This window comes from Colletotrichum fructicola (assembly GCF_000319635.2).
Source record: "Colletotrichum fructicola Nara gc5 chromosome Unknown KSG_Nara_v1_contig01, whole genome shotgun sequence".
NCBI classification, from domain to species: Eukaryota; Fungi; Ascomycota; class Sordariomycetes; order Glomerellales; family Glomerellaceae; genus Colletotrichum; species Colletotrichum fructicola.
In genome coordinates, this window is record NW_027094051.1 from 6947845 (window position 1) to 6974607 (window position 26763).

General features: G+C 54.8%; 4 protein-coding genes across 4 annotated transcripts; 3 read left to right on the plus strand and 1 right to left on the minus strand.

Moving 5' to 3' along the window:
• Positions 1 to 9584: 9584 nt before the first annotated feature.
• GB-1 (Guanine nucleotide-binding protein subunit beta) lies at positions 9585 to 10976 on the plus strand (the record flags this gene model as incomplete). The annotated part of the gene is made up of 5 exons (XM_032028991.1): positions 9585 to 9714; positions 9850 to 10568; positions 10630 to 10719; positions 10782 to 10901; positions 10956 to 10976. The coding sequence occupies 5 exons, from the start codon at positions 9585 to 9587 to the stop codon at positions 10974 to 10976; spliced, it is 1080 nt and encodes a 359-aa protein (XP_031891572.1).
• Positions 10977 to 18698: 7722 nt separating this feature from the next.
• On the plus strand, positions 18699 to 19626 carry PDCL (Phosducin-like protein; the record flags this gene model as incomplete). Its single annotated transcript, XM_032028994.1, has 2 exons — positions 18699 to 19322; positions 19378 to 19626. The coding sequence occupies 2 exons, from the start codon at positions 18699 to 18701 to the stop codon at positions 19624 to 19626; spliced, it is 873 nt and encodes a 290-aa protein (XP_031891178.1).
• A 1733-nt stretch (positions 19627 to 21359) lies between these two features.
• CGGC5_v001972 (uncharacterized protein) lies at positions 21360 to 21865 on the minus strand (the record flags this gene model as incomplete). Its single annotated transcript, XM_066150906.1, has 3 exons — positions 21360 to 21407; positions 21468 to 21586; positions 21832 to 21865. 3 exons carry the CDS (start codon positions 21863 to 21865, stop codon positions 21360 to 21362), a joined length of 201 nt encoding a protein of 66 aa, XP_066009924.1.
• A 1139-nt stretch (positions 21866 to 23004) lies between these two features.
• On the plus strand, positions 23005 to 26630 carry CGGC5_v001973 (uncharacterized protein; the record flags this gene model as incomplete). Its single annotated transcript, XM_066150907.1, has 6 exons — positions 23005 to 23024; positions 23510 to 23582; positions 23789 to 23820; positions 23878 to 23908; positions 23973 to 25684; positions 25739 to 26630. 6 exons carry the CDS (start codon positions 23005 to 23007, stop codon positions 26628 to 26630), a joined length of 2760 nt encoding a protein of 919 aa, XP_066009925.1.
• Between the last annotated feature and the right edge of the window lie 133 nt (positions 26631 to 26763).

The window sequence follows — 26763 nt, forward strand, 5'->3', positions numbered from 1 at the left end:
GCTTTCGAGGGTATATCGCTGCAAGTCAAAGCGAGATCGTATCGCCGAATCGGGCAAGTCACTAAAAATAAACAAGGACACCCGATCCTCTGATGCCGAGAGGTTGACTTTTCCTAGGAGCATTATTGTGATAGTGACATGCTTCTCCGGTCTCGAGGTCGCGGACGCTGGCTGTGATATGGCACGTATGCAGGAAACGCGGCTTTTCCGGATACAACATCCACATTGGGGACAGTCGCCACCCTTTCTGCAGAAGGGTTGCAGAGGGTTTGGGCTAGTTAGCGTATCCCAAAAACTCTGGTTGGGAGATCTGGTTGATGGCGAACGGTAGATGGTTCCCGCTAAGTTGGATCAAGCGTTTGCCCAACAGACAAGGACGTGCCAAGCTGCCAGGAGGGTCCCTCGCCCTGTACTCTTGCTGCAGACGTGCCCCAGACCTTGACTGATCTGGCGGTAGGGCTAAGAAACGGGCAGGTGTCTCGCCTGCTGCAGCCTTGAGGCTTCGTGTGTGCTCCCTTGGCGGGAGTGTGTATCGTCTTAATACTGCCTCGGCCCTGTGAAAGAGGGGTTGGTCGAGGCATAGCAACATGGCAACGGGCTGGCGCGTTGATTTGGCGCAAGCCGCGGACGTCCTGCAGGGAACATTGAAGTGTGCCAACATTATCTTAATGGTAATCGGGTTGTGATGATATTCGTCTCCGTTCCGTCGTTGAGACGACACACGCACCCAAACGAGGTCCGTGATGGTCAATGTGTCTCCCGAGAGGCTACCAAGACCTCGATCCTCAAGGGATGTTCCCATATCAGAATGTGAAACGATAAACATGAGGCGAGCGGTAGTCAAAAGCATCCCGAGTAGTAAAGAGGGGGTTGGGTTGGAGGAAGTGAAGGGGCAATGACGATGGTGAGTGCTATCAATCAATGCAGTAGTTGGTAGACGACATAAGCCAAGCAGCGAGCGGATTCAAATCCGCAATCCCGTGTGGACAATAATCTCTGGAGACCGTGCGCTTCCCGCAAGGTAGGCGGGATACAGATATGCGTCGTTGTTGATGGCGGTTGACAGCCAAGTAGTTTGCAATCTACTTGGATTGTCTGCCCAGTCACCGGGCAAAATTTCCGTCTGCTTTCTCCCATCGGGCATTACGCAATGACCAACAGGTCTGTCATCACGTAAGTTCTCGCCCCAAGGAGAGTGCGGAGTTTGGGGTGAAATCTCCGACTCGGAGCTGATGAACATGGTTGACATATAGTTGAAGGACAACTGACTTGTTCGGCAGTGACGTTATTCGCTACCGGTGGATGAAAGATTCACACTGCAGTCGTGGCAGTGGCAGACGCAAGTGCACAACAGATATCCCTTTTTCGTCCTCTTCCCCCCCCTGCGTCGGGAGTTAGCAAGATGTACCGAGATCCAGACGCCATGCCAGCAAGCGCCATTGTGCATTGACGGGGACTAGCCAACCCATTTTCGGCCTGGGATTACTTTTAGCTGCACATTGGGCTGCCGGCTTGCGACACAGTGTGGGCTTGACTAATCGCCGCTCGCTGATTTGGACCTCGTCCTTCGTCGGCAGAGGCATGTAGTTGTATTAGCGTACGGCCTGCGCCATCCTCCATCAGGCTCTCGCAGGCCTTGCCCCAGCAGGCAGGTTTGTTCCGCTTGCTAGCTGGTACGAAGTAGATATGGCCGGACCAGGGTGTTGATCCCTGGATTCGCCATGTCGCATAGTATTGCTTCGTGGTAGTGATACTGTCGTCTGCGTCTTCGTTGGGACGGCGTAGTCTTGCTCGAACTGTCGGAACAACGCCCTTGAGTGACGCGAACAAACATCGGGAGCCAGAGGTTTCCTATGCGACACAAGGAGCCGTGGCATGCCACAAGCTTACACGCAAGTTCGTGAGAGGTACTGGTGTAGCCATTGTCCAAAGTTGAAGGGCAACGGGAAGCGACAGCGACGGTGTTCCCATGGAACTCTGGGCGCGGAACGGCACCGAGTGGCAAGGTCGGGCACCGAATGACCGATATCTTGGGAAGGGAAGGGGAGGTCCATGTCGCATGATTGCATCGACACATATCATTTTGTCTGAAGTATTGGCGTGTAGCAAGGTCTCTTTGTGTCATTGTGCGCTCTCTTCAGACGAATTGTAGATGTGATACTCCTCCAATTGATGCAGCCATTTCGCTGCCGACGGGCGCCGACGCCGAGTATTCTGGGAATGCCTCTGTATGTGCCTTTCAAGATGCGAGTGCCGATTACGCCGTGACGAGGACAAGTTTCGGGTGGCCGCGGGGGCATAGGCATGCTCTTTTGCCATTGATATCGTAGCTTCTGCCGCTGCCGCTGCCACTGCCGCTGCCGCTCGCCGAAGCTAAGGGCTGTCCAACCGTCATGCATGTCGGTGGGTTAATCGTCTAGGTGGCGAAGTGGAAGAAAGGGTCGTGAAGCCGCCAGCGCCGAATACAGTTCCTTTCGTGGCTGGCCTCTCGACAAAGATGCCATCATCGGCATGGGTAGTGAGCCCAGCGAAGCCCGACGCATGCAAGTCTGACTTGTAGACTGGAGGAAGAAGCAATGATGGAAGCTTGGGGCTTGTGAGGGCACCGGCTGGGGAGGGAGCTAAAGAGCTTGGACCGTCCGCCACATCATGTCTGCGTACACATTCGTGAAAGAAGCAAGCCTGACCTGACATGAGACATGAGACTGACAACCTCGATCCTGGCACACAAAGCCTTCGGCGTTGTACATTGAGCCGTCGGACTTTATTTGTACTGTGAAAGTGTTTGGCGGACGACTGTGTGGTTGGATTCAAGATGTTTGGATACTTCGGGGGCCATCTCCGCAGATAGTGGGATAGGGCAAGGCTTGAGATGAAATCGGCCAAATGGGATGATGAAAGCTGCGTATGGCGGAAAGGCAAACAAGATGTAGGGTTGGATGGTCTGAGGTGGGTGTTCTGAATGTGTATCGAGATGGGTAGTTCGCCCAATGACCAGTGGCTCGATGCCGGACCCTGGCTGACATTGGCTAGCGGGGGCGCGTGTCCAGTCTCGTCCTGGTCGTTTCCCGTCCTTGTGCAGCGGCAGTGAAGCTCGTGGATGTCACTACTCGAGAACTCTTTTTTGTTTGCCCATATGTTTGCCTGCTTGCTTATTTGCTAGGCGGCCGTCAAGTTGAACTTGGTTTGCACTTGGGCCATGAGCTCGTCCTGGCCATCGCCCTCGTCCTTGCTAGGCAGGGGGATTTGATCGCCCAGGTCACCATTTTTGGCCAAGGTTTCTCGGTTGGTCCGCCGAAAAGTTTGGCAACCAGACGGACGTTGGCATCAACACCATCAAGACGAAGACGAGACGTCATGCCAGTTGTTGTTGGCTGCTCTCTTTTGGCCACCGTCCACAGGATGGCCATGAATTAGGTAGCATGGCGTGGGAGGCTTCAGTCTTGGGTTTGGCGTGCTTATCTAGCAACCCGACTGCTTGCTGCGTGTGGACGACAGGCTGGTATTCGCAGAAACGTTGGGTTTGTGATTGCTGATCCTTTTCGATGGGAAGTCAAGGGCAGCAGAGCGGGCGTCGCATCGAGGTCCAGGTTGATGGGATGTTCTGTTCTATCGGATTGCCAGTGCCGGGCCATTCGCACGCAAGCAACATGAGGTGAGACGTATGCGTAGCAAGAATCATGGTGGAATTTGGATTCCAAAAGTTTCTTTTTGTCGGTTTTCAGCTCCGCGGCCTGGAGGTGCGGATGACATGACCGCAATGTGCGACGTGAAGACGGCGGAGGTGTCGTCTGGCTGGCTGCCAAGCCAGGACGCAGGCAGATTCTGATGATGAAGTCCCGGCTGGAAGTCTGATCAACGAAAATGAGGCAAAGGCGGTCTTGAGAGAGAGACCTGGAGACGGGACCACTGAAGCACAGACCATGAAGCAGCGAGTGCTCAAGTGGAGCTGGCCGGGGGAAGGCAAGAACGGGACCCGACACACTTGCACTGAGCATTGAGGGGCGGGAGGGGGGGGGGACATGGTTCGGCGCACACAACTGAGGTGAGGTCGGGTCGGTACCTGAGAGGCACTCCACAGGGACTAGTGCATGCATCCAATCTACTTTATGCCACTCACTGCTGTAATGCAGAAAAGGGGACCCGCAATGTGCAGAGTTGTCCCTCTGAAAATTTCAGTTCTCTCTAAAGGATGGTCTGTGCACTGAAGGCATCCACCACGTCTATTCGTACACTCCAGAGTGAGGTACCTGACGGTACCTCACGGAGCACCATTCGTGCAACGCTTCCTTACAATGTCCACGATGAAGCTGCGAATTATCGTTTAACGGTATCTGAGTATCAGGGTGCGGTCTACTCGTACAGATAAAAGCCAAAAAAGGAGCTTCTCCTCTCGCTGAGCCTTTTCAAGACCCGATAGACATCACCATCTATCCGTCTTTCCCGTGCCGCTTTCTCATCGGGAGATGGAGAGTGTTCCGTGTGACAGTTTACGTCTCCTCCAACCAGTCCTTGTTCTTGCCTTTTGCCAAGCAAGCCTTGAAGATGGAGGAGGGTGCCGGTGCGGCGGCTCCTGCCTTACCTGGCCCCCTGCGATGCTAGTGCAGGTAAGGACGGATATCAGTTGCAGGTAATGTTTTACGGACAGGCCAATGATGCTTCATCCTCACCACTCTCTCGGAGTGCATGCGAGATGTTGCACTGTGCCGCCTTCCCATGTTGGTTCGGACTCATGTACAAGTGCCCTGTCTGCGGTCCAAAACCGTCCGCCTCTCCCTAGGACGCCTCCTAGGTTAAGACTGGCATCCGCACCAAGAGTTCTGTCAAACTTGAATCTGAAAGGCGTATCTTGGTCTGCTCCTGGCAATGATGCATCACATACAGCCAACAGACACATCACAAGACAGGGTGAGGGAGACTTGGAAAACTCAATATCTCTGTCAGAGTCCCTGTGCGCTGTAGCTAGGCCATGGACAGGCACCAACGGGGACGGGAGCTTCTTCCAACTTCGCCCCAGGCGCAAACTGAAAGATGAGGCGCAGTGTCAGTCGGTGACAGCGTCGTGGTCATCGCTTCTGGTGTCCTATATGTGCATCTGTTGTGAAGCAGGACGGGATAGGTCAGATATTTATCATTTCAGCCGACCCCAAGTCCGAGCCTCAGATGTCCCAAACCCTTTCCCTGCTAGAGGTAGAGGTATTGCACTCCCTCTCCTCTCCTCTCCAACCATTGATACAGGTGCTCTGCCGGCAGCAGGCACAGCAAGCAAGCAAGCAACTGACGATGGTGGTCTTGGGCTCCGCTTCAGTTTCGAGGTACCTCAGCGTACCGGACTGGACCCTGCTTCTTCGTCGCCCGACAAGCGCTTCCCTCCATGACCTTGTCCGCGTCTAGCGAAGAACCCACCTGGTTCAGGTTGTCCTGCCATCTGAGGCTGTATTTGTAAAGGCGACAGCATCACATCGCATGTCTCGCCTCGAATCGCATTGCATCGCATCGCACCGCACCGGCAGACAAGGTGAAGATGCGGATGCGGGCGTCGCGATCTGGCTCTCCACCAGCCGTGGCTCTAAACGGATAGGAGCAGAGCACAGATACGGATAGGTAGCAATGTGGACTGCAGGCGACGAATCATTGCAGGTGGGTGGTGCTGGTTGCGCAGGATATGTCGTATGCTAAATTTCCGATCCTGACGCGAGATCGCCTAATTGATCACACGTCCAGCAAAGAAAGGCAAAAGCTGCCCTTGCTGGCTCAAGTTGCTGGTCCTCTTTCTTTTGCTTTTCGCCCGCCCCCTCCTCCCACCATCTCCGACATAAGGTAGCAGTGCATAGGAAGGCAGAAAGATGGGACGAGGCGGAGTGCGAGACCGACCTTGGATGTCTCTCTCTTGTTGGCGGGCAAAATGCTGTCATGAAGCAAGAGCTTGAGCGTCGGGTTGGAGGCAGATGGAGGTGGGTTAAATCATTTTAGGAGGGAGCTCTATTTTTCGAGGCCGGCGGAACTCCAACCAAGGTAGACTTTGAGAAGGTGGTGGTGGTGGTTTTTTTGTTCCCCGGTTGGCGAACAGGCGACTACCTTACGCAGTAAAGGCGGCGGACACAAAGTCGCAATCGGCCCTGGCGTTAGTCTCCAAAGTGGCTCTTCTCTCCGGAGGAAGGGCCCCTTTCCTTCCGCCATTTCAGTGTGGGCGAGTGCGAATGGGAGACTGGACTGGGGAGTCTCTTTCTCTTGAAGAAGACGAGATATTAGGTACGTACCATGGTGTTAATTTCGAGATTGCTTGTACCTGACGGTTCCTGGCACCTGCCTCCCCCAGGCCCGGGGTCCTGCTCAGTTTCTGGCCGCGCGCACGCACGTCTGGTTCCAGAATCCACAGTTTCCCACCTTTTTTCCCACCAGGACAGGACACTCGACGGATACCGCTCAAGCAGCGCAGGTGCAGGGAAATAAAATAATACTGCAGCCCAAGCCCCACCTCCAAGCTGTTTCCTCGCCTGCACCCGGTCCGACCCTCACCTCAGAACGACATTCAATTCACAGACGCTCTCACGCTCACTCTCCCAGGCCTCACCCCGATATTGAACGCAGACTCGGGCACAGTTGCTCGTGAACAGAAGCTCGGATTCGCCGGACACTGCCATCAGCTATATTACAACGGCGGCCAAATACGTTACTCCAATTTACCACTTACGAAGCCGCTCTCGCGGGCTACGTCCAATACTGTTGCGTTCTGGCCTTGGACTCGAAGGCTGGACTACACCACGGATATTACGCCAACACTACCTTACCTGTACCAGGTCCAACACCACTGGCACACCCACACGCTCCTCCCACACACACCCACACTCACACTCACACACTCAAACCTGGCGGCGCACATAGCGTACCTCGGGCTAGTTCGAGGTACCTGGCGCTGCCGTGTACCGTACCAAGCCAGGTCCGACTCTACTGCCCGCGGCGGCGTCGTCCATTCTGCTCTTGCTGCTCAAGCTACGGCTGCTGTGCCACCAATTGGTCGACGTGAGCTGCCCTGGCTGTGGCTCCCCCGTCTACAGCGGACTGGAAACCCTTCCCGGCCGACCAGCGTCCGACTCGGGTCGGCTCTTCTTTGAAGAGAGAACGCAACGCAACGCAATCCCGCCAGCCAAAACCCAGCCCAGCCCAGTCCAGATCCTGACCGGCCGCCCATTGAATTACCGCGTCCGTTTCCCTCGCGGGACGTCCTCGGCGCGCTGCGGACTTTGTGGGAAACACAAGAAGAGGACCCTGGAAAAGAGGCGGAAAAGACAAATAGGACCCTTTGATCAAAGACGACGCAGCTGGCATTCGGCAAGTTTGCGACATCGCCTCCTTTGGGCGCGCGGTCTTGTCCGCTCAGATACCTATGATTACGGCGGTACCGTACTCTTATTATTGCTAGGTAAGTCGATCCCGCGTCCACTCTCCCCTTTTTGGGTTGCTTCCCCCGGTACTTGGCCGCGTCTCGTCATATCCTCGGGACAAAGAACTGGGACTGGTGACGGGGCTCTCTGTTAGCTGCCGTCACCGACTTGTCCGTCTGCTGTCCCTGAGAGTCTCTTGGGTTACTGAGTCTCTGAGCCCCAAGAGTGTTCTGCCAGTTCATTTGATGCCCTTTTGCCGCCTGCCTGCCTGCCTGCCTGTCTGTCTGTCTTGTCCGCGTGGTCACACACCGTCGGCCCCTTCGCCGTCATTCGGGCCTTGCAGCCCGCTAATTACATATCCGTCTCGTATGTACTTGACTTCGTACCTGGTCCGCCTGTCTTGGGGGCTGCGCTGCTTCCATTGTCCAAGCCGGCGATTGCCTCCATCTGCACTTGCATTTGCGTCTGCGCCAGTCTCGCAGCAGTGTCGTCAATCGCGCTCAGTCCCTCTCACAGTCCTCCTCTTGGGCGTCTTCGAATTGTTCTTGCTGCGCCATCGCTGCGTTCCACACACTTTCCATGCAGGTGTAGCAACTTCATCTGACCTCCCAACGCCAGGGCTCACTACCTTGACTTACCTAGCACACCCGGGAGACGCTTCCCAGTCGCTAGCAGCCAGATTCTCTTAGCAGGCCTCCCGCCCACCCACTATCAGAACGACTGCACTAGGTACCTTAGGTACGAATACCTACCACAGTCTGCAGCTGCTCCAGCTGCCGTCCCCGTTTGTAGGATAGATACCTGCTCCAGGGTCGACCGATCGCTGCGTACGGGTTCTCTCCACCTAGCATCACCAAGAGCAGCCCGAGAAAAGAAGGGCACCAGGCGACCTCCTTTCCTCCCCCGCCCATTGTGCCCCGGCCACGAAATCAGGTCACCCCCAATCACAGCCTTGTCCGGGTTCAGGTCCATACCACCTTACCCAGCAAGCGCAACGAAGATATACGCCAGGGGAAGGGGAATAGGACAGAAGAAAAGAAGACGATCAAGCGAGAGCTCTGAAGGAAAGAGAGAAAGAAGCTGCAGCGCGCCCGAGTGAAGGAAAGAAGGGACCCACCTCGCTCGCTCGACACGGCGTCCGCCCCGGCCCTTGGTCTCTCCCCCCCTCTGGTCCTGGCTCCATCCTTTCTTCCCTACCCTGCCCTGTCCCTCATTCCCTGTCTATTCTGTCCCGTCGACTCCATTCTTTCTCTCTCTCCCCTTCGGCCAACCAACCAATCCTTCTTCTCCCCCAGCCCAGCAGTCAGTCGGTGTCCCATCAGTCAGCCAGCCCAGCCCAGTCCAGCCGTGCCTTCCTTGCCTTTTCCTTAGCACCTCGCGCCTTTCCGATTGCGCTGTTCTCGTTAGTGCCACCACCTTTGCTGTTAGTGTTGCGTTGCTCCTTCCGACTGCAACTGCGACTGCGACTGCTGCCAGCCTGCCACTGCCACTGCCGCTTCCCCTTCCTTCCCTCACCTTACCCGACTGCTGCTGCTCCTGCTGCCACTGCCGCTGCCGCTGCTACTGCTACTGCTGCCCACGCCCACCTTACGCTACCACGTAAGGTAACCAAGCAGCACCCAGCACCCAGCACCCGGCCCAGCATCCATCCATCCATCCAGCTCTGCTGCCCATCTCTCTCCTGTTCCTGTTCCTGCCTCCTGCACACTACTCCTGCCCTGTCTTGTCCACCCGACTACTGGGTTTTCTGCATAAGGCCCCTCCCCAGCCAGGTACCACCCACCAGGCCACCTTCTCGCAGACACGGCAGGTACCTGCGACCACTCTCGCTCTCTCCTGCTGCTCGCTCTTAATTCAACACCCCCCAGACGGCCATCATTTCCTTTCGACCCTGCTGTTTTACTGGTCCGCGCAAAGCAACCCCCCCTGGAGCTTGCATTCCCCTTCCATCTGGAACTGGACAACCACCACACACCTCTCTTTCCTCCCTCTCCACCGGCTCCCGCTCAATTTCAATTCCAACCCTCAACCCTCATCCAACGACAGTCGACCGACACCACCTCCTCCTTTCCGACCCGTCCGTCCTCCTCGTCCACCAACCACCACACCACCCTCCGACATCACCGTCGCCCTCTCCTCTCATCAGCAGCCGTCCCTCTCTCCCGCCATCCCATTGATCGAGGCCGATAGTCCACGACGATGAACTCTCAAAGCCAAAACGATGTGTCGCCCGAGGCGATGCAGGCGCGCATCCAGCAAGCGCGACGCGAGGCTGAGACACTCAAGGATAGGATCAAGCGGAAGAAGGATGAGCTCGCCGACACAACTCGTGAGTTCAATCAATCATTCATTCAATCGACGACGGCGGCGACGACCACCGACCACAAAGCCCCCTACCCGTCGTCTTAATTGCCCCCCGACCACCCGTCGTGAAGATGCTGACAATTCGTCCCCTGAATAACAGTCCGCACCGTTGCCCAGCAGGCCCACGAGCCGATCCCCAAGAACCAGCTGATGAAGGCAAAGCGCACGCTCAAGGGTCACTTGGCCAAGATTTACGCCATGCACTGGTCGACCGACAGAAGACATCTCGTCTCCGCTTCGCAAGACGGAAAGCTCATCATCTGGGATGCCTACACGACGAACAAGGTCCACGCGATTCCCCTACGCTCCTCCTGGGTCATGACCTGCGCCTACGCCCCCAGCGGTAACTACGTGGCTTGCGGTGGTCTCGACAACATTTGCTCCATCTACAACCTCAACCAACAGAGAGAGGGTCCTACGCGCGTCGCGAGGGAGTTGTCTGGCCATGCCGGATACCTATCGTGCTGTCGATTCATCAACGATCGGAGTATCCTTACCTCATCAGGTGATATGACTTGCATGAAGTGGGATATCGAAACGGGTCAAAAGGTCATCGAATTCGCCGACCATCTCGGCGATGTCATGAGCATCAGCCTCAACCCGACCAACTCCAACACATTCATTTCCGGTGCTTGCGACGCCTTTGCTAAGCTGTGGGATATCCGTGCCGGCAAGGCCGTCCAGACATTCGCTGGCCACGAGTCCGACATCAACGCCATCCAGTTCTTCCCCGACGGCCACTCCTTCGTTACCGGCTCCGACGACGCGACCTGCCGACTTTTCGACATTCGTGCCGACCGAGAATTGAACCTTTACGGCGTAAGTACCGCCAGCAGCATCTCGTCTGATTGGCACTACAGACCGCTAACTCGATTGACAGTCGGAATCTATCCTGTGCGGCATCACCTCCGTGGCGACCTCGGTTTCTGGGCGGTTGTTGTTTGCTGGCTATGACGACTTTGAGTGCAAGGTATGCTCCTGAATTCCGAACGCACTTTCAGCATCAAGGACCGATTACTAATTTTTGGGCAGGTTTGGGACGTAACACGCGGTGAAAAGGTTGGCTCGCTCGTCGGCCACGAGAACAGAGTCAGCTGCTTGGGCGTTAGCAACGACGGCATCAGCCTGTGCACAGGATCCTGGGATTCTCTCGTATGTTGTTCCCTACACGCCTATCGACACGACCGTACTGACTGTTTTCCCTAGCTGAAAATCTGGGCATACTAAATCAACCACCCGAACCCGACAATGACGAAGTCCTGTCTGGATATACCGGTTCCAGTACGCGCGAAACCATTTTAATCTTCTGTCGAGTGGTTATTTGGCCTACTTAATTTTCGAAACCCTGATGCCGCCTTTTTCTAATCCGCGAGTACTGGCGCATTCAGGACGAAGTCACGAAACACCTGCTCATACCAAAGCTCACTTTTCATCGTCTACCAAATCCAGCTGGAGCCGCCCGTTTACCGGCATGGGCGGCTGTAGGAACTATACAGGGTCTCTTTTTTTTCCTTTGCCATGCGCCAGCCATCACCCATCGTCCTCGATTCTTTTGCACCATAGTTTTTTTTGGCCTCATTCTAGCACCTGATTGTTAGATTGGGCGGTTGTAACACATTGTTGGTTCTCCCACATGTGGCCTTTCCCGAGTCATGTATGCTTCACATCTCCCACAACGTCTGCTACCGGATCCGGATACGACAGGATCGCCAAGGAGGGAACGGAATCGAGGCATTTTGATACCCCCACCAAAATCCAACCCTACACGCATAGACAAGCAAAGCACACGATTCCGACATCGACCTTTCTCCCACGACGGCTCAAGGCGGATAGGGCTGCACTCTTTTTTTTTGTTGCAGCAGGAGTTTTCTATACCACCGACAACAGGATTTTCTCCAGTCCGATAATTCTCTCGTCGCCGTTGCGTTCACCCACAAAAATACGCGTCGCATCTCTCGATCCCGCCTTTCCTTTCGTCATATTTCCTCGATTCTCCGGTGGTATTGGTCTGATAGACGAAAGCGCCAAGTGTAACCGCCACGCGACGCGAAGCCGAAGCTTAGTAGAGGTGGAGCTGGTCCGCCTCGTAGAAGAAAGGAGTGAAAACAGGCTTTGAGGGAGACGGCTGGGTGGTTTGTTTGTGGCGGCGAGCTGTCATTTTCCTATACACGTCGGAAGGGAAGGGGAGTTGGTTTCGTGTGTAAACGGATGTCGATCCCTTTTGGAGCTTCCCTACCGAGGGGGCTTGCTTGTTTGGATGGGCGAAAACACGGAGAAAACCGAAAAGGAGAGAGAAGGGACGACGGCCGCTTACGGAACGAGAAATGCGTGGAACGGAGGATGGAGGTGATGAAGTTGTTTTCCTGCGTGGACGCCTGCCTCAAGCCTTCCCTCTTATACCTACTTACTGCCTGTACTATAGTTCGCGCTCAATGCTCGTTCATCCTCTGTTCAAGCCTATTGACGGCTACATTGTTCTTGATGTGACATGGTGTACTGCGCCTGGCAGTTGATCTGTCATCCAATCCCAGCTAATCAGACACAGGAGCCGGCGAGACGAGGACCACGAGACCGCCACAACTATTACAACCAATTCTCGACTGGAGCTGGAAGCTACGGGCCAGTCGATTTAATCGTCAACATCACCACAGCGTGAGATTCGGATCGTCAAAGCAGGCCGGTGTGGGGTGGGAACCACGAAGAGATGGATTCCGGCATCGGTGCGGCGTCTTGCTGCATCCAGGATGACCATCGAAGGCCGGATGTCACACTCAACCTTCACCAAAGACGGTACTCCAAAGACGGCCCCAAAAAAGCATGCGAGCACGCGACTTGGACTTTTCGGCTTAACGCGCGGCACACGCCCCCTGTCCTTGAGAGCTGGCTGGCGATTTCCAGCCAACAATTACATCGGATGCATAGAGCCGGCACATGAATCAATAAACGAACGCAGATAAGCAGCAGCACGGGCAAGAGGATGATGGACAAGTAGCGAACCAATTGCTAGTTGTGAAGGAGGGCTAGAACGGGCAGAGGGAAGAGTGAAAAGAAAAAAAAAAGCCAACGCAGCGTCTGAAGTTGATAGTGGTCGCATGAGTGTACGTCTCGCCGGTGCTTCTCTAAGTTCGCGGTAGTGTCTGGTCCGGAAGATTTCCCAAAAGGCGATCTTTGGGGTTGTTGCCAACCTTCAGACGCAGAAGAGGATGACTTTTGGTCATGATCCCACCTTGTTAGTCGAATGCTTTCATTGGCGATGGCTGGGGAAGAGTCGTCAAATCATGAATGAACCGGGGAAAAGGATACGATGGGAGGGAAGAATGATCCGGAAAGTCCAGCCGGGCTGGTGTGCCCGCCACGAGGGTAAGGGTTAGGAACGGCTGACGTGGTTGGTGGTTGGACGGCGGAGATGCCAGCGGCAGTGAGGAAACGGTAAACCCAAAATCTTCTTTTCCAAACCCCATTGAAGATTGTGCGATTCGTATGCATGGCGAGAGGAGGATGGACGGGCCATGGCGTGAGGTTCGTCTCTTCCTGCCGCCTTTGCCACGTGAAGCCAACCGAGATTCACAGACCACGTGAAGAACAGGCCATTTGGACTTTGGTTTGCGCGTTACCGTTCGTCTTAGGGTTGCCGCTCTGCGTTTGGTTTTCCCGATTCCGTCGGTAGGAGGGGAGGGAAGCGTGCATTGTGGCCTGAGAAGATGGGTGAGGGTGGGAAGGAAGACGGGGTTCTTGAGTCAGGCTCGTTCCTCGCTGGGTGGTCCAATTGGGAAACGGCAATGAGGCTCGGCTTGGTGGTATGGCTTCGCGTGCGATGCGGCGATGTGATGATTGACTTCTTCCATGCGGCTCGAACCCCCAGTCTTACACCTTCTCGAAGGTTGCTATGATGGGTTAGGAAGGTTTTCTCCGGATCACAGACAACGGCAGCCAGACGCAGGCAATCGATAATCAGGTCCCAGTGCTATTTAAGTAGCGGCGCTCTAATGGATCGCAAGGGATCGGCCGTGTGGTTGCAGGTTGTTGCATGTTGTCTGGCTAAGCTTTGACGCGGTTCAAGACCTAAGCAAGTTAGCACAGCTAAAAGGGGGGGAAGACTTCGTGGCTGGCGCCGCAGGTTTGGGTTACGGTTGTGAAGCTTGATGCACCTACCACTGCACTGACCCTGGCAGCCACGAGGCTTCGTTGGATGATAGGTTGGCTGAGACGTTGCGCGACGTATTATCGTCAGTTTGTGCTGCCATCTTGCATAGCGGACGCAGAGCAGCATAAATCTTCCTTCGATCCGGTATGCCGCATAGCGATGGTGATATAGAAACGTGCTTGACAGAAGTATGTATCTTGCCAACACACGTGGCGCGTGGAATGCGAACATGATCTTTACCGCCTCTCAATGTTGGATGGATCAAGACGATCGGGGGCATGCAGGGCTCCTCGAGCGGTATTATAGACTCTGCGGTTGGACTTGGGATATGAGAGTGCGGCGGCATAGTGCCGACGCAAATTACGATATGCAGACTGCAGTCGTGCGAGAGCGCACTAAGCACATCCAGTAGACGGACGGACGTGCCACACGAATGAACGGCAAAGAGAGTTGTGATGGCGGTGTGTTTGCATTCGATTGCTTCTCACGATAGTAACCGATCAAATCGCGACGATGCATATTTGCCAAGGGAATCTGAGTAGTCCGTAGTCCGGCCAAGGTTTCCCATGACTTGTTCCACGTAGCTTTCTTTCTCTATTTTGTCCTCCGTCCTTGAAAGTTTCGTTTACATCGTTTCTGTCATGGTGGGTTCGTGGGAGTGAAACGGAGTCATGAAACGTGGGATGGTGTATCCCAAAATGTAGTCGGTAACTATTCACACGAGTCCCCGCCTATGGAGCTGGCGGATACTTCGTCCAAGGTCCGTTTCGAGTGCGCATCTGGACTTGGCAGCCTTTAGTCGGGACTGCTAGATACGACTCTGGAAAGTATGAGTTGTGGAGGCCTGCAGTGAGCGAGTCGTGCTTCTCTTCGTGTTCAGACGATGACTCAGCCCCACGTGAAGCGGTGATGTGTTGTGTTGTGGTTCTCGGCACCGGCTGCGTCTACCGACGGTGAATAATCGTAAGGGGGCATGAAAGAGCGTACCCGGGGGTGGAGAGAGTGACTCGCATTGTGAATGCCCGTGGAGTAGACGACGTCGTTTGTCCATGCGAATGGTTGGGAGACAACTTTGCACGAGAATACGTCGCATGACGGTGGCCATGTTTGTGTAAATCTCGTGTCAGAATTCGATGATAGTCATGAGAACTTCGCGAACGATGCCAGAAAGGTTTTGGTGAGGACGCCGATCGAAAACCGAGATAGTGGTACGTCTGAGAGTGCCGCCTTACAACGGCGAACGACGCTCAAGGAACGCTTTGGACGACAGCTGACACAGTCGGCTTCTGCACTTGAGGAGGCAGTAAGGCAGTTGAGGAATTACTTGAAGCAGGCGGGCGCGTTACGATCATACCCCGGATTGGCGATGGACGATGGGCAAAATGTCTGCCTGTCGTCTTTACACACTTGGCCGCATTGACAGAGCACCGACTAAGGCGGTCACACGACGGCTTGGCCGTGTCCTCCATAGCCATGGCTGGAGAAGCAAATACACCAACGGTGACTTTCGGATGATCAAACCGGGCTAATTATGACGGTAAGCGCATGTCATTGTCAGAGAGTTCTGGAGCTGATGATGAGACCGCTGTGCCATGTTTCGGGGGCCTTGTTGTTTGGCAAACAGGGTGGTGGAGGATCGATGATGCCGGTACGCCACGAGACTTGGTGTCGTGATCTGACACCCGGCAGCGGTAAAGCATCTTCCCAGTCGATGTGAAGCGTTGCGGCTCGGGCGATCCGCGACTTGAGGTGCAGCAGGGGAGGACATCGTGGGGTCGGAGAATGTCGTGAGTTCCCCAGGATCGATCGATGAAGTGGTTCCATTGAGGGATGTAGTCGGTGATTCGGCCATCCGTGTGTTGTTGTCTGACGAAAGGCATGAGGCCAGATGGGGACGCAACAGAAGCCGTTGGTGTTCCAGCCCCAGCTTTCGCTCTCGCTCCAGCAATAAGGCCGGGACTTCCATGATGCGTAGAAGATTCGATGCAGGTGTCACGGGATATCGAGCTGGGAAACATGAATTTGTGTTCTCAGATTCGAATGCACGATTGTGGTGTAACCCGAGACCTAGACCTGAAGTGTCATTGTTTAGACTTGCAACACCTTGTGCAAGCACCCGAGGCGTCGTCTTGGCCCAGCGCCGCGAACAGGGACAGGTCCCTCCAGGGCAATCTGGAGTTTGGTACACAAACGGAAGGTGAGGACGTCACTGCCGGGCAGCCACAGATGTCGCAGCGGCCTGCTGGGAAAGAACAATAGTAACGGCCTATTGTTGTTGCCATTTGGGGAGACACCAGCGAATGATGCAGGGTCCTCCCGCACTGGCGTGGATGCCGTGGCCGGGCCCAACGGAGAGGCGGAGGGAGGGAGGAGGGCGCCTCGTGAGTCACTAACCGAAATAGGACACTAGGCCAGAGGCAGGGGACGCGCAAATGCAAGTGCAAAGTGCAAGTGCGAATGTAAATTAAATGCTTTATGTGAGGAAAGGAGAGGTGACGCAGCAGGACCAACCTTCCAGGTATGGTTATGGGTGATGTATACTGGACAATATGCATACGTAAGGTAGCATTTCGGGTTGTGGAAGGAACCTCTAAACAGACGGAAGGCAGGAAGGAATTGAAGTAACATGGAAGGTAAAGTAAACAATGGAAAGGCAGAAGGTGAGGTGAGATCAGTTGGAAGCAAGTACGCCGTAATACGAAACAGACATAAGCACGTAAGATGGTAGAAACTGACGCAGCTGCCACCCCAAAAGCAAAAGGAGAAAAGCTCAAAGTCAATTGAGCCTACCTTCAGCTTATTCTGCCCTGGTTGGTCGGGTTATACGAACATCAGGCCAACACACGGGCAAACAGGAGCTGTCGGCGTCTGTTGCTCTTGTGGCGACGACGACCCTTTGTGTATCCTGGCCAAACGACCTCAAGGCAACGAGTTGGTTCATGTAAGTTGCTTGCCGTTTGGTATCTTGGGGGGAAAAAGAAAAAAACGATCCTCTGCATCAAAGGCGGCTCCTCAGCAAGCATGCAGAATGCGGTGCCCATCTGCAAGGTCCCGGGCCTTGGAATCTGTACGGCGCTTGACCCTACGGGTATCTGGCTGCAGTGATTGGATATGCACGAGGTTTTGCCTGGGCCTGGGTAGGGGATGAAGAAGAAAAGGGCGGAGGGGAAATCGGCAGACAGCGGTCGGTTGGCCCCAGACCAGCAGCCCCTGACGACGGGAGAAGCCAAGACAAGCCCTGTGATCCCGGCAGGGCCACGCGAGCGGAAGAGGCGAAACCACGACTAAGGCCCGAGAGGGTGTGCAGCTGCTGATTCTGCAGGCCCTGTCACTTCACTTTGCAACCTGCCTCGCCAACGAGAAGCATCAGCACGATATGATGACAAGAGTCTGATTCTGATCTGATTCCTGCGTTGGCGTCTTGCGCGGTCAGGCACCTACTCCTTCAACCACTCACTGTTGTGCATTACGAAGGACGAAAGAAAGGAGAGGGGGAAAAGGGCAAGATCCACAGGTAGACGCGTGCATGACCGTTGGCTGTCGTATGCAATTTGCCCTCCTTCCGAGTTCGTCTTTGCCCTTGCCAGAGAGCGAGGCGATGCAAAAGGGAAAACGGATTCGACGACGACAACAGGGCAGGTCAGGTTCCATCAGATTCAGCAGCAAAATAACGGTCATCGCCGTTCCGTGGTTTCCCTGTCCTGGGCCCGGACATTTCTCTCAGCCCTCCCCCGTTTTTTATCTCCTCGTCCCGAAATCTATCTTGCTCCGATCACTTATGCGCGAGACCCGTCACCTGCACATCTCGCTCGGCATTTCATGTGTCTGTCTGGGTTGAGTGTCTTGGTTGAGTAACTGCCAGGTGGAAGAAACTAGCCGGTCGTGCCGCTGTGCTGTGGTGCGTTGCGGTGCTCGTTCCAGCGTCGACAATTGCGCCCGCAAACGACGAGATGCACCACGAGAGCCAGACATCCTCGTCTTAACAGGACGGACTAGATTTCCTTTCCGCGACCAGATCTAACATCTCACCACTCTCGCCCAACGATTCATCCACCATTCCACAATTCCCGTCCAGTCTCCCCTGTTCGCGACCACGCGCCTCCACCCCTTCTGAAACAGCCTGACGCACCCCAGGGGCTTCGCCCTCGACCCTCGATCCTCGACACTCGGGCCCCTGTCCAAATCCAGCCCAGCCAGCCAGCAGTACCACCACCAGTCCACCACCACCATTGCACCGCTGCACCACTCGCTGCACCAGCATCAGTCACCACCACAGCCCGTCGTTGGAGCCCGGCTTTCACCGCATCGTGGCCAACTGCAAGGGTTGACCCCTGGTCGCGTCTCCACTGCTTCGAGAAAAACCATCGAAGGACCACCATCCTTCCGATCCGTCCTTCGTCTCCTCATGCTCCCACGCCCACTTCTCTCCGACAAGAATCCAGAAACCACGCCTCTCACAGCCCTCCCTCCTCGCTCTTCCCCCTCCAAAACCAAAGCTCAACCACCCTTCACCCTACCCTACCGTCCATTCACATTCCTGGCTCTACCTCTCTTCCGGCTTTGCCCTCTACTAGCCGCCCTGACAGAAGCAACCGGGCACACCCTTCCAAGCTCCAAGGTCGCACGATTGGCACCTTCACACTACCTGCTTGCCTGCTTGCTTGTTTACTCCTCCTTGGACCTTGACAACCACCCCCTACCACCTCCTCCTCTTCTCTTACCACACGCCCGCCCGCTCGTCCGTCCGTCATCCCATACATAAACCGAGCTTCCTCCCCCGGCCGCGACCATCCCAAAAGTTCACGATGTCGAACCCTACCCCAGCCCAAGAAGAATTCAACGCCCTGCTAGCTGCCCAGTCTCGCGATACCAGCAGAGTACACCCAGAGGACCGCAGCAACGACCGCGACAGCCTTGACCTCGACGAAGAGGACGTCTTCCGCAACTCCCAGATCGACGCCGCCATGCGCATTCCAACCCTAGGCCAGACCGGCTCCGACCTGAAGCTGCCTCCCGCCAGCTTCGATGCCGGCCGTACCACCGGAGTCAAGGGCGTCATCGCCGATGCCCGCAACTACGAGAACGCCCGCAAGACCTCCTTCATGAGCCGTGCTCGCACCACTGTGCGCCGCTCCATCTTTGGCCTCGATGGCATTTCGCAATCCCAGTCTTCGCGCAAGAGCGAGAGCGGCACCGACGATGGAAACAACAGCAACTCGGAAGATGAGGAGAGCTTCTTGGCGCAATGGCGCGAGAGCAGAAGGAGAGAACTTGAGAGCGAGTCCAGCAAGGTTGTCAGAAACCGGAGGACAAGTCCCAGTGTCCGCATCTATGGCCGCATGGACGAGGTCGACGCTCTGGGTTACCTGGACGCTATTGAGAAGGTTGCGCGGGACACCGTGGTTGTCGTCTTTGTATACGACCCCGAGGTAAGCTTCAAAGTATTCCTGAGCATGTTCAGACAGATTCTAACACCCAGCCTAGTGCGATGTATCAGCAACGATAGAACACGCAATGATGCCCCTTGTCTCCCAGCACTCAACAATACACTTCGTCAAGGTTCACTACCTCGACATCGAGTTCGACAACGCTGCTGTGCCCTCCATCCTGGCCTACCGCAACCAGGGTGACATGTTTGCCAACCTGACGGGCATCATTGAGATGATCCCTGATGATGAGGCGTTCGGCACTGACACCCTGGCACGGCTCTTTGAAAAGCACAGCATCCTATGATCTCTCCCCCTGCGGTGGCTGGCCAACGAGGCACATAACGAGGCAACAACGCACAACATCTTCACGTCTTCTCTCTATGCTACGATACCCCCCATTTTTGCAGCGCGCCCACATATTCGCGAGCATCACGGTCCCCTTTTATGTCCATTTCTTCATTGCTTTTCTAGGCGGTTGCTTCTCTCTCCACTGCTTCATCATTTTTTCCATTGTGGCAGAGAGCAAAAACGGAGTTTTTGAGAGAGATGTCTCTCGGTGACGGACCATGCCCCCTGCACGTACTAATATCAGAGGCGGAGGAAAAAAAGGTTTCATGGCGGTAACCGTACGGGAAATACCTCGGCTGGGACACGGTTTTTTTTGGCGGGTGGGACTTTGGGGAATTTGGGAAGAAAAAACGAAGAGGACATGCATCATCTCCGCGCAGCATTGTACATTTGGATTCGAGACGATACTCTGTAGAATACAAGTCCCACGGCGACTTCATTTCTTCATCTTCGCTCCCATTGCTCCAGCATTGCTCACGTCTCTGATCCTGCCAGAGCGAGTTCTATGCCACTTTCGGCCCAGGTAAGGCGACGGAAGGATTAGGTTCACAGAGGCGCTGACTTGAGAGTCTAGCAAGGCAAACTGACGTTTCGTATCACAAGCTAGCGCGGGCTAGGAACCGCAGCGGTGATTTCGTTTTTGGGGGGCTTGATGTGGCATATTGACTTATTCTGGTCATTACAGCGAATGAAGGGCGCGGATGATATGCTCTCTTTGGGACCATGTCTTTGGAGATCCGTGTGCCTGCTCGGCTGGAAGCGCGTGCCGCCCGAGTCAAATCTATCTTATCCTCTCTTTTCAGAAAGTTTCGTCCACTGGGGGCAGGTCGTTCTCTGATCAACTTGCCCCCATTCGGACGTGTAATCTCACGACAGCCTCGGTGAAATTTGGCAAAAGAGGTCGGCCGTTTGGCAAGGCTGGGAGCTAGCAAGGGCTTTTCCGCGCGCCGGGCAAGGACAGGGAACTCGGTTTCTTTTTAGGGCCAGCAAATTGGAGATTACCCAGATTGGAGAGATGATTCTTTTTTGTCTGGTTTAATTGTTTGATCTTTTTTGGCCCCTGGTCTTTTTGGGGGCTAAAGATGGAACTAGTCTGTATGATCTGCCGAGCCAGGGAGGGTCTGAGTGTTCCACCATCAGGGTGAATCACACACAAGCTTACCAGTTGCCCACTCGGTTCGAGTTTCTGGCTACGGAAATAGCAGGATTGATTCACTCGTTTTCTTTTGATCTCGGGTAGCTGTTCCGGCCGCACGGAGGGGGCGAGATCTTGAGATCACTTACCCCGTTGTTTGCGAGCGTCTCGGGTGTTGCAAGGCTCCGCTCACCTTCAATCGGGGTTGGTATTTTGTGTGCGATTGTACCCCATCGTCGTATTGATGGCACGGTCTGTGTGGTTTAGTGCAGCAGTAGAGACCCTCCATCAGGCCACTCCGCGGTGCTCCCGTGATGGCGCGTTCTGGCTTTTTTCGCGTACCTCTTCGTCGGCCCGTTTGATTCTGGAAGCCCGGGGACGATTCTTTTCCCAGCGACTAGCCACGATTGGGGATGGGGACGTACAACTCTTGGACACTTGTCGTCGAGCCTTCCGGTTGTTAAAGGCTGGGGCACGGCAACGCGTTGACTGATCTCGGCTTGGTCATGTTTGCTCTTTGATGATGCCAGGAATGGCTAATTGGCAAGCGGCACTTATCGAGCTTCTTCTAGTCGGGCATCTCGAACAAGGTGTCGCGCGGACTATCTCGTGTTGTCAGAATGTGAGGTTTGGGGACAGGCTCGGATAGGGAAGTTACAGACCGTGTTGCAATCCGAACTCTGCACAAGCAGGTCGACCACGTGGGCACGATACGCGTTGATGGGAATCGTCCTTGCTTTCGTCCTCGCGTTCTGGGTTGTCATGCCACCCTTCTTCTGCACTGTCCCATATCGTCAGTGATTCGCGCTCGAGTTTTCTCCGTAGTTGGTCTATAAGTTTCAGGGCTTCAGACGCAATGTGATGCGCTGCCATCATATACTCAAAAGAAACTTCCTTCGACTCTCATACATAACAGCCATGGACGGTGGAACTACAGAAGACTTCTCGCTTCAGTTCGTACGTTGCGCCGCAGCTGGCTTTTCCACATTCTAGAGGTTGTTCCTGCAGCTTTCAAATGCTACGCACCCAACGCTGTAAGCTCTCTGTTTGACCACATCATTTGGAAGAGTGGAGGTCGAAGTCAAATGTTGCCATCGTCAGTGGGTAAACATGTGCAAGGTAGCGGTACGAAGATTTGTCGGAAATTTTCAAGCACGACAAATGACCGCTATGTTTGTGAACACATCGGCCGGCCATATATTCAAGTTCATGTCAGTAACAATGACCTGGCTTGTGAAGTTCGTGTATGAGCTCCACTTACATGCGGGAAGAAGTCGGAGGCGCACCGCCACACGCCGATGTAGTCAAGCCACATGAGTCAAGACCTCGGCCCTGAACCCCAGACATGTCGCAGGACTCGTAGCCTCGATCAGAAACAGGATGACGGCGGCAGGTGAGACATTTAAGATATTGAATTGGAAGCCGCTCTGTGCTTACCAGCTTGCAGGCCGGCGAATGGCACTGACTCTTTCACCTTTTGTATCGACTCGTTTGCTTATTCTGCACATTGAGGGATCCGTAATGCCTTACGTGGCGAGCTGGGTGGCCGAGCATTGGCGGCCCATGGTGACTTGCGCCGTTCACATTGGATGACCTGAACTTTAGGTTGGTACCTTGCCTCAGCTCGAGGGGTTGGCGGGATTTTGAGCCTGAAGCGGCAGAAGACGATGGCTGACAGGCGGGTCTGTGGACGGGCGAAAACGGGCGTTGTCTGCTTTCGCAGCTCAACAAATGACTCCTCTCCCGTGCGAAAACTCCTTCGCGAAGAACAGAGCAATCACGACATCTGGCGTGCATCGTTCACGGCCAAGAGGTGATGTCGGGAGAGGTGCGGATCCCTCTCCGGGTCACGATACCTATTTGCCTCAGATTGGTAAGGTAGGTTGGTGCTAATGAGAGGTTCCAGGCGGGGTGATGGTGGATGGCCCCACCATACCGGGTCGTAATGGTGCATTTGGAGATGGCTTTCCCCTCCAAATGCCCCTGTCCGTTATCGATAAGAGGCGCGATGATGCCGGCCAAGTGGGCGGCCCAGTTGACAGTGACATTCCATTTGAACATGAGAGACGTAGCGGTGCAGGTTCTCCGCGTCAAAAGGGCTCAAATACCCATGGGCAAGTCCTGCAGAGTGGAATGAAGGAGCATATCTGGCGACTTGACTTTTGGGCAAAAGAACCCCGCCCCCACCACCCAAACCACATGGTAGGCGGCGGGCAGATGTAAGACTCATTTCGAAAAGGTAGGCGCAAGTCAGCGATGCTGGTCGGTGCATTATCTCGAGTGTCAAGTGTGCAGTCGCATCCATCTCCAGATGAAAAGAAGCGACCACGGCAAGCAAAGAAATGGAAGGCAGACAGTTCCATTTCCTTGTGGCAGCACCTGCCCGCGCATTCCGCAATAGCCTGCCTCTTTCCACGCCTTCCCTTTTGCCTGATCGTGCCGCCCTACTGGTTGCCTTTCCCTGGTCTTTGATGGTGCGCCTACATGTCTCTCCATGCCTATTTCTCTCCACACCTTCCCGTCCCTTCCAGTAATTGCGCATCTGCCACCTACCTACCTTACCTATCCATATCCATCTACCTTTGCAGGCGCCGACCACTGCACCTTCTGTCCACACATACGTTGTCAGCTTCTCCGTCTGCTCTCGCCTCTCTTCTTCCTTCCACAACGCATCCTCTTCTTCCTGAAAAATAATAGGTTCTAGCGACCACTTTTCACCGCAAGACAAGCAGCCCAGCCCGGCCCAGGACGCTTTGACGGCGCCAACCCCTGCCCTGGTTAGTATCGAATACCTCACCTCTTATCTATGCTCCTACGTCCAGATAGCGGCATCCGCGTGACGTTTGGAAGTCACCGACACCTGCGCTCCGATAAACCGACCGCTCTCACATCTCATCCCATCCCCCCAAATCCCCACCCCGCCTACCTACCTAAAGCGACCTGATGGTCTACCTGGCTGGCTGGGCTAACTAGGTACCGTAAGGCAGGCAACAAGCAGCGCCCCTCAGAATCTCGGTAAGGCAGGCAGCACCTACCTTGATTGACGACAACCCATTCACACGTTAAACCTAGGACAACTTCACTTCTCCAAAGCCACCCCAGAGTTAGTTAATTTCTCTTCTTTTCCTTGTCTACACATACTCAACGACGCTCGTCAAATTTTTCAGCTTTCCAGACGTCCTTTTCGTCTAGAAACGCCCCCGACATTCGTGCTGCGTCAGCCCGTCCGTCACTTGACACCATCCACATCTCTCCCGCATTTACCCCTCCATCCTCCACCACCCCTACCACACAACTCCCACCGCGCATTCTCGCCGACTTCCAGACCTCACTATTACGAACGAACGCTCGACTTTTCGAGGCATGACGGGATACCAGTAAAACTGACTCTTTGCATCTTCGTTATGGAAGAGCAGCACGCCGGCGATCCCCTCCGAGACGTCGACACCACATCCGATCCTGCAAGCTCTACGACGCTGTCCTCCTCCGAGTTGACACTGCGCTTCCCCCGCCCACAAGGCAACCGCCATCTAGCTAGCTGGATCTCTTCTAGCGAGCCCGACATCATGAACCCCTCCGACGCAACCGACGACGACCACTTGGCCGAGTCTTCCTTCGAGTTCATCAATACAGACGACGATCTTGAGAGCCAGGATGATAGAGGAACCGAGGTTGAGACTGAGGCTGAGTCTCTGAGCTCCTTCGACTACGCTCGACCTGATGATGTCCATAGTCTCGACGGCATCGAGCGTACCGATGACACTGCCAGTCGCTCTGACATGGATTCGGACAATGAGGACGATGCTGCCGAGGATCGATCAAGAGCTTCCTCGATTCAGTACGCGGAGCAGAGCCTCATGAACCCGTCTTCTCGGGTGCCTACGCCTCCCCTGGAGCGTCAGAGTATTTCCAGCGCCCCCAACACAGAGAACATCACCCACAACCATGTCACACACTACTTCCAAGAGCCGAACCCTCTTTGCTCTGTTTCTGTTATTCAGGTCATGGCTCAGTCATATCTGCTCAACAAGGGCCCTCTTCGGATCTTATATCAGGGCGACCCTTCGGCTAAGAGCGACATCACTGACAAGCTCACCTCGGCCTTAGCGGCTTCTCCCTCGCCGCAAGAGGATGGTATCACCGGCGATACATGTGATCCTTCCTCCAAGGACCTGCAGGTGAAGACCTGCACGGCCGCCATGGAAACGGTCTATCAGGGAGAGCAAGTTTACTCAATCACTGTCGACAATAACCGGACGTTCCATTCAGAGTTTGCCTCTGGCGGTGTCGTCATCACACCGCACTGGACCGTTCCCCATCTGGCCGTCTTCTTTGTCACTGAGAACGACGATGAGGCTGTTCGCCAGGCTCGCGCGGTAACTTGGGGATTTGTGCAGCGACATGCAATTCCTCATGTGTTCATTTCGAGCACCGAGCTTTTTGAGGAGCGGCCCACCGAGGACTGGAGCGACAAGATCAACCAACACGGCCCCCATCGATGTGTGGAGTTCTCTGACCGAGATATTACCCCTGTCAGGCTGCCAATTGACCTCAAGTCTTTCAAAGAGATTGATGCTCGTCAGATGAACCGCAACCTTGCCTATCTGACTGGCCTCTACAAGACCGTGGATGAGCGTGAGACAGGAGCATGCTCCGAGCTCTACGCGCAGTCACTGAAGCAGCTCCGCCGTGCTCGCCAGTATGTGGTCTCAAAGTCAGAAGACCTCGACCTCTGGTCAGTTGCGCAGTATTCCGGCCTTTCTGTCATCCTCATCACGGCCCTGCTCCTTGGCAACTGGCACCTGTCCGGCTCGTCCGCAACCGTACCGGGAGTTTCGATTTCTGCTGTCCCTACCCCTGTCGCGTCTCCTACTCCAGTGTCCGTATCCACTTCCACCATTACCATCAACCTCACCTCAACAACAACGATCAGAGTTCCGCAGGCAAAGACTTCGCAGGGGAGCACGGCCATTGCACCATTTGCTGAACTTGCCGACTTCTTCGCTGACAAGTTCCCCGAGTCTCCAAAGAACTATGTCTGTTCAGCAGACAAGCACAGCCGCAACGAGATTCTGGTCAAGATTCCCTCGGGTACCAAGACTTCATGGCTTGCCAAGGATTCCATCAGCATCGATGTTCTCAAGGGCGAAAGATCCGTTAAGACCAAGTTCTCATCCACCGATGAGGGCATCATCATTGAGATCCCAAGGAAGGAAGCATATGGCGTAGTGACCGTCGCCGTCAATACCACACGGAAGCCCAAGGTCAACGAGACCTTCTTCGTTGACTTTGGCAAGTCAGCATTCGAGGAGTGCCTTGGCTTTGGAAAGTCCGTCGCGGCCGGCATTTACAGCGCTGCTCAGCGCGGCGCAGAGCAGGCTGCCACGCTGGCATCCCTGAAGAACTCGGTTGTGGAGGACCTTAGAGAAGTGTCCGCCCGAATCGGCGAGGATGCCTCAAAGACTGCAAACTACCTCAAGGCCTCATGGAACCCTGCATACTTGACTGAGAGCTGGCAGCAAGTTCGGGAGTCTCGCCAAGCGCAGGACACCCTGGACTGGGTAGACATCAAGCACAAACATGCCCAAATCCAGTCATGGCTCCTTTGGCTCAAGATTACTCACCAGACGGACAAGCACAACACTTATCTCGCCAAAGCCAAGAAGTACATGTCTGACAAGAAGGCTGCAGCTGAGACTGCCAGCAAAGAGCGCTTGGAAAGAGAGAAGTTGGAAATGCGAGCGCGTCGAAAGAGGGAGCGTCTCGAGGCTAGATGCCAATCAGGCTTCTCCCGTTGGACGCAGCAATGCAAACAGCAAATCTAATTGATGGTTATGAGCATGAACATGGGATACCTAGGAACGCCGGCTAAGGACAGGACACGGGACGGAACGGACTGAACCGGAGTTATTGGCATGTTATTACCTCAGGGCCTGGATTATCTTTGCTTTATTCGGC